General features: G+C 45.2%; 1 protein-coding gene and 1 pseudogene across 1 annotated transcript in view; both read left to right on the forward strand.

Annotated features, from left to right (window-relative positions):
• The window catches only part of LOC138025729 (uncharacterized), a 15779-nt pseudogene extending 14694 nt beyond the window's left edge, over positions 1-1085 (forward strand).
• A 1754-nt stretch (positions 1086-2839) lies between these two features.
• Positions 2840-7500, forward strand: part of LOC138025730 (uncharacterized) — a 5946-nt gene continuing 1285 nt past the window's right edge. The window contains exon 1 of the mRNA XM_068872902.1: positions 2840-7500. This exon is cut by the window's right edge and continues 1285 nt beyond it. Within this exon, the coding sequence (XP_068729003.1) occupies positions 2840-7500 (4661 nt within the window).

The following is a 7500-nucleotide window of genomic DNA, read 5'->3' on the forward strand; positions in this document are numbered from 1 at the left end:
TTCGCATCGCGAAGAGGCTGTTGCCAATGGCATTGGACGATGCCCACGACATGATTTATGATTGTTGTGTACGTCAGAAAAATAATGTAGCATTTTAAAACATGTTTTAAAACGCTGCAACAATCGTAAGTCATGTCGTAGGCCTGTCGTGAGCTTGTCTCATGCTACAAGATCGTATCATGTAAATCAGCCCTTAGAAGCCCTGTAAATATAAATGCTGATAAAGACAAAGTCTCAGGTAACGCGATTGCCAGAGTGAAAACTAGGTTCTAATATCATGAAATACAAGATGGCGGTCAAAAGTAAATTTCTTATTTTCATATCGAAGTGAAAGTTTTCAGTCGAAGACATTTCCGTTCAGGTTTTCAACAGTTCCATAAGGCCCAAATGAGTCACCGTCACACCACCGAAGCATCTTTTACGTTATAACATTAAACAGCGGCCAACGTGTCGGCCGACAGTCGACCAACAGTCGGATTCTTAACTTTTACCATTGTTGGGGTTAATTGGTTTGATTGCCTACCAAATCGGTTCCCTTCCGGAGACTAACCAGGCCCTCAAAAGTAATGGCCCTGAGTCACTCCATGGAGACCGTATTACAGTGAAGAAGAAATCAGGTCAGGAGTCTGCCGTTTCAAAGCAGAATGTCCTTGTGAGCTCCATGTCGGGTTAGCTTTTGCCTACCTTTTTCCATAAAAATAATCGTTTGTTTATTTTTCCCTGTCAAATATTGAGGGTTCTTTATCTCTCTTAATGTAATGGTATCATTGATTGTGTTTCATTATTTCAGGTCCAATAGAACATGAAATTCTCCTTGATGACATTGTTGAGCTTTCTCTTCCCCTGGACAAGCTTATGAAGTCCTATTCAGATGTCAACACTGCCAAAATTTTATTCTGAATCGTGTCACCTTTTGTCAGTCTCGTATTGATGTAAGTCTTGCCAGTTGATTCCAGAGAAACTGTTGCTCTTGGAAGTAAATCTCATTCAGTCACTGCTCAATTCATTGAATCGCTTTTTGCTTTTAGTTTTCTGCCAATGATTACAAAACCCACAAGAATTACAGCACATTCCGCGACGCTTAAAGACAACATCTTTACGAACAATACAACAGTATCCTCAAAAAATGGTTTGATCATAAGTGATATCTCAGATCACCTGCCGATCTTTTCAATTGTTTTTGGTGATTACTTGCGTAAAGATAGCAACAGCTTTACCATCCGAGATACCAGCGAGAAAAGAGTCAATGAATTTAGACACAAACTAGAAAATACAAACTGGGATTTCTCTGATCAGGCCAACAATGCCAATGATCCTAACACCGGTTACAATATTTTTATCGATAAGTACACTGGCTTATTGGATGCCTGTTTCCCTTTTAAAACTATCAAAGGTAAAGCTCTAAACTCTTTCAGGAAACCTTGGCTTACAAAGAGCTTACTTAGGTCAATCAATAAGAAAAATAAGCTATATAAGCAATACCTTCGCCATCAATCAAATGAAAAACTTCTCAAATACAAAACATATAAAAAGAAACTAACTGATCTTCTTAGAGTTGCCAAGAGACTCTATTTTCAAAATCAAATTGAATTAAATAAGACTAACACAAGCAGACGTGGAAGATCTTGAATAATGCAATAGGCCAAAACAAAAAGAAGAAATTGACATACCCGCTAGAAGATGGAAATGGTGAAAGCATTAACAGTGTTGGTTTGAAACACGATGTTTTCGGTTTAGTAATTTCCGCGGGCTTTTGTTTCGGTAATGTTATCGTATTATTATCATTTTCTAGCTATGCGTTGTTATTTTTTAATCTACTGCGGTGAACCAGCCCTAGACTGTAATTTCCGTTAGGGAAATAGCCCAAACCGCTAAGTTTCGTACACGTGCTCTCTTGGTTACATATTTGGTAGGGTTTTCCCAGTTAGTTAGTTCTAGTGTAGACTTCACTGCGTCGACATCTACTCGGCATTGGGCCATAGATTTCTCTCTACACTCGTGGTTATCAAGTCAAGTTAGTGCGTGTGCAAATCAAAGTGAGTAATCTATTTATTGGTTTCTTAGGATAGTTTTTAGTTTTCATCGTTATTCGTTTCAGTATAGTTAAGTCCTTTTACTAGCTATAAATAGCCTTTATATCGCACTAAGTCGGTCAGTCGCCTTTATGTTCGACACTTCGTTACAGTTTTCTTTCCTCGCTAGCTAGGTTCATCTTATATCGTAATTACGTCCAAGATTAGTATCGTATAGCGTTATCCCTTTATAGTTTGTGCTAGTTCACAGCGGATTATTGCGTTTCAAGCCAGAATAGAAGTAGTACATGCTACAGAATTTACCGCATTTAACTAGTTTCGTCGTTTATATCGTTTTATCCTCTTTGCTATAAAATATATTAGTTAAGTTAGCTTCTATTTTCATTATTGTATTTCAGTTCGAACCGGCATACGACATACGGTATACTACCCTACGGCATAATCAAGAATAAGTTCAAACACGTGGTTCGATTCACACGTAGTTATATGGAACTTTGATCTCAGTATCAATAAACTCTGTTTGTATCGTTGTCAAGAATTCTTGCTGAGTTCGATTTTATGCTGTGCACTTTTCTACCAATGTTATTCGTTTGGATCTTTGGCATTCAATATTCTGTCCATGTGAATTGACATTTAGTTCGAATTTGATTTGCCGTGAAGGAATTCGAAGAATTCGCTGACAAATCTTCACGCCAATCACTCCGAAGCACATTTGCGACAAGTTCTGGCATCTGTCAGCCAACTCAACCCAAGGTTGTCGTTTTGTTGTCTACCGCAATTAATCGGATTTATCGAGGATCTTAACAATGGCTTCCGCTAATCCGCTATCATCGATCGATCAATTAAAGGCCGCCCGCAGATTGGCAGAAACTAACGTGACGGAAACGGTCAATAAACTGAATGAGTTACTCGCTGCACGTGAGTCCACCGACATTGTTCAACAGGTCCAAATGGAGTTGGACGAAGTATTGGAACAATTCAAAATTGCTCACGAGGCTTACCACAACCAAATTAAATCTCAACCGGAAAGAGAAGAATCTGAAAATTATTACGCCTCGCTCCTGGAATTAGCTTCCGAGCTCGAGAGAGAAATTGCGTCATGGTTAATGGCACCTGACGCCCAAAGGTTGTTGACAGGTCAAAGAACCCAAATCCGCCCCGATGATTCGATAAGTAACGCCGGGTCACGCGCGTCCCTCCGTACGCGTTCTGCCGTCAGTTCAACAAGGAGTTCAGCCAGCGCAAAGGCAAAATCAGCGGCGCGAAAGGCAGCGCTCGAAGCAAGAGCCGCAAATCTTTCAAGCTTGCATGAGTTGCAGTTTGAGGAGATAAAACTTCGACAAAGGAAAGCCAAAATAGAACTTCAAGCCGAAATAGCGGAAGCCGAGGCCGAGAGAAAAGTGTATGAAGAAATCGAAGCGGAAGCGGATGATACGAGAAAATCAATTATTCGCGGCGCACGTAACACCCACCAGCCAGATCAGTCAATTAGGCCTCCGACACAGGTCACGAATGCGTCTACGCCGCGAGAAGGAGTTCCTAAAGATTCTCATAAGCCTAGTGAAACCCCGATTAATTCGCATTCCGTTGAGCCTTACAATGAAGGATATCCAGACCCGCCACGTTTACCAATCAGCCTCCAAAATGGTAGCTTCCATGAGGAATCCTTTCATCGCCTCTTGGAAAGTCAAGAACAGCAAAATCGCGCTATGCAGCAGCTCGTACAGCAGCAACAACTAGGCGTGATGTCCCTTACGTTACCCCAACCGGATATGCAGGTCTTCAGTGGAGATCCGATCGACTATTGCGATTTCGTGCGTTCCTTCGAGAATCTCGTCGAAAGAAAAACTCCAAGTCCCAGCTCCCGTCTGTACTATCTGGTACAGTACACGTCTGGACCTGTGAAAGAACTGATGAAGAGCTGTCTATCAATGCGAGAAGAGGAAGGATACCTCGAAGCAAAACGATTGCTCCGAAATCGCTATGGCCAAAACTACAAAATAGCCGCGGCGCACGTGCAGAGACTTATCAGAGGTCCAGTCATCAAAGCCGAGGATGGCCAAGCGCTCCAGCAGTTCTCAATCCAATTAACAAGCTGTGTTAATACCCTCAGACAAATCGGGTACCTCAACAAGCTGGATAACCCAGATAACCTGAAAAAGATCATCGACAGACTTCCGTACGGCATTCGTTTGAAATGGCGCGATACCGTTGACCGCATTGTCGAGAAAGAAGAAAGGGATGTGACTGTTAAGGACATTATGGAGTTCGTGACAGCAAGAGCCAGAGCCGCCACCCATCCAGTATTCGGCAAGATCTTCAACGAGAACAAGGTGCGGCCTCCGAGTGGCAAACCCCAGAGGAAACCGCCAAAGTCGGGTGGTTTCTCGACCCTTGGGGAAGTGACACTTTCAAAGGCACCTATTGAGAAGCCTAAGCCCAAGTGTCTGCTCTGCCCTTCAAATCACTGGCTTTCACGCTGCGACAAGTTCCGAAAGCAGTCGCTTGATGAGAGGAAGAGGTTTATAGACCAAAAGAAACTCTGCAGTAACTGCCTTCATCCTGGCCATTTCGTTAGGGACTGCCCAAAGGAGAGTTTCTGTAGAGTTCAAGGATGCAGTGGAAAGCATTCTACCTTCCTCCATCCAAAAGACAGCACGAACGCCTCCACGACATTAACTGTAGCAGATAGTCCAAACGGGGACCAGGGCGAAACTGCTGAGCCAACGCCTGCCACTCCCAGTCCAGCTAGCAATGGCTACGTCCGGAACACTTATTCAACTTCAAGTTCTTCCGTCACTGGGCTCGCAATCGTCCCAGTCCGGGTTAAAGCCAAGGGCAAAGATAAGATGGTTCAGACATACGCGTTCCTTGATTCTGGGTCAAACACGTCCTTTTGCACCGAAGGCCTTCTGAGAAAGCTCAACCTCGAGGGAGCCAAGACAACGCTCTCGCTTACAACGTTGGAGGGCGAAAATGACCCAATCGAATGCTCCCTGGTCAGTCTGGAAGCCTTCCATCTAAGTGATAGCCTTGCGGTTCAGCTCCCGAAGGTCTACTCTAGACCAAGTCTGCCAATCCCTTCAGAGGCCATCGCCAAACAAGAGGATATTGACCGCTGGCCGTATCTAAAGGGAATCGATGTCGCACACATAGACGCCGAGATCGGTCTGTTAATCGGTAGTGACGTACCAGAAGCCTTTCAACCCAGAGAAATCCGACAAAGCGAGGATGGTGGTCCCTTCGCTACCCGAACAGTCTTAGGCTGGGTGTTCAATGGTCCATTGGGAAGACCGACAACCACCCAAGTGTCTACTGTGAACTTTCTACAAGCAAACAAAACCCTTGAAGAACGGTTTAAGGAGTTTTGCAATCAAGAATTCAACGACTCCCTGTACGAAACAAAAACGTCAATGTCGCTTAACGACCGCAAAGCTTTACATACCATGGAGGAAACGGTGAAGTTAGTCAACGGCCATTATGAAATGGCCCTACCATGGAAGTCTTTCCCACCACGCCTTCCAAACAACAGACCTTTAGCAGAACGTCGACTTAATCACCTGAAGAAGCGCCTGCTAAAGGAACCAATGGTCTATCAAAAGTACAAGACGTTCATGGACGACCTTCTGTCCAAAGACTACGCCAGGAAAGTAACAAGCCAGGAACTGGGACCTTTAAAAACCCACTGGTACCTCCCACATCACCCAGTGTTTAATCCCCAAAAGCCAGGAAAAATCAGGGTGGTGTTCGACTGCTCAGCAAAATGCCATGGGACCTCCTTAAACGACCAGCTGCTACAGGGGCCGGACCTAACCAATTCGCTCGTTGGTGTCCTCTCGAGATTCAGAGAAGAACGCATCGCCTTAATGTCGGACATCGAGGCGATGTTCCACCAAGTTAGAGTTCGCCCGAGCGATTGTGACGCCCTAAGGTTCCTGTGGTGGCCCGACGGCAACCTGGACAGCGAACCCGAAGAATATGAAATGAGAGTCCACTTGTTTGGAGGAACATCATCTCCCAGCTGCGCGAACTTCGCACTCAAGAAAACAGCCCAAGACAACGAGGCTGACTTCAACCCTGAAACCATTCAGACCGTGGAACGAAACTTCTATGTTGATGACTGCTTAAAGTCAGTTCCCACTGAAGACGCAGCTGTAACCCTTGCAGACCAGTTGCGAGAGCTCCTTACAAGAGGCGGATTCAAGCTTACCAAATGGTTGTCGAACTCGAAAAGAGTACTCGAGTCCTTGCCGGAGTCTGAAAGAGCTGCACAAGTTAAAGGGTTAGATTTCGACAAGCTGCCAGTTGAAAGAGCGTTAGGAGTGCAATGGAACGTGTCATCCGACACGTTTGGTTTCAGCATCATAGTTAAAGACAGACCTGCCACCAGGAGAGGCATACTATCCATCGTCAGCTCAGTGTACGACCCCCTGGGATTCGTCGCTCCATTCATTCTGAAAGCGAAACTTATCCTGCAAGACCTATGCCGTAATCAGTACGGCTGGGATGACAAGATTCCAGACGAATTCATTCATCGCTGGGAGGCATGGCTGCGGGAGCTACCCAAGCTAGAGCAGCTCACAGTTGACCGCTGTTTCAAGTCTCCAGAACTCGGTGGGATCGCCTCATGCCAGCTGCACCACTTTTCTGATGCATCAAAACAGGGATACGGAGCAGCTACCTACCTCAGAATCACGGATGCAGGTGGAAACGTCAAATGCTCGTTCGTTATGGGAAAGGCCAGACTTGCGCCAATCAAGCCAGTTACAGTTCCCCGAATGGAGTTATCAGCAGCCGTCGTTGCAACAAGACTAGAGAAAATGTCTCGAGGGGAATTAAGTCTACCAATCAATCAATCATTCTTCTGGACAGACAGCACCTGTGTCCTGCGTTACCTGGAAAATCAGGACAAGCGATTTCAAACTTTCGTCGCCAATCGGGTCGCGACGATACACGACGCGTCTTCTCCATCTCAGTGGAGATACGTCAACACCCAACTCAATCCAGCCGACGATGCTTCAAGAGGCGTGTCAGCAGACTCTCTTCAACGCTGGCTGCATGGTCCAGAATTCCTTAGTCAGCCCAGCGACACATGGCCAAAAAGACCTGCTGATATGAACACTACCATTCCCGATGACGACCCAGAAGTCAAGAAAGACTCAGTTACGTATTTGAGTCAAGTTACTGCTCGAGATCACACCTCAGAAATATTCGAACGGTTCTCATCTTGGGTCCATCTCAAGAAATTCGTAGCATGGATGCTGCGCTTCAAGTCAAACTTCTCTTGTTTGAGCAAGAAACGAAGGGCAGGAGAGCCGGTCAGCATTCAGTCAACCAGCACTGCCACGCCCATCACCATAGCAGAACTGAACAACGCCGAATTTGAAATCATCAAGTACGTTCAGAGCCAATGCTTCAAGGAAGAGCAAGATATTCTCAAACGAGTAAAACCACAGGGAACCCCGAC

The sequence above is a fragment of the Montipora capricornis genome, chromosome 12 (genome assembly GCF_036669925.1).
Source record: "Montipora capricornis isolate CH-2021 chromosome 12, ASM3666992v2, whole genome shotgun sequence".
NCBI lineage: Eukaryota > Metazoa > Cnidaria > Anthozoa > Scleractinia > Acroporidae > Montipora > Montipora capricornis.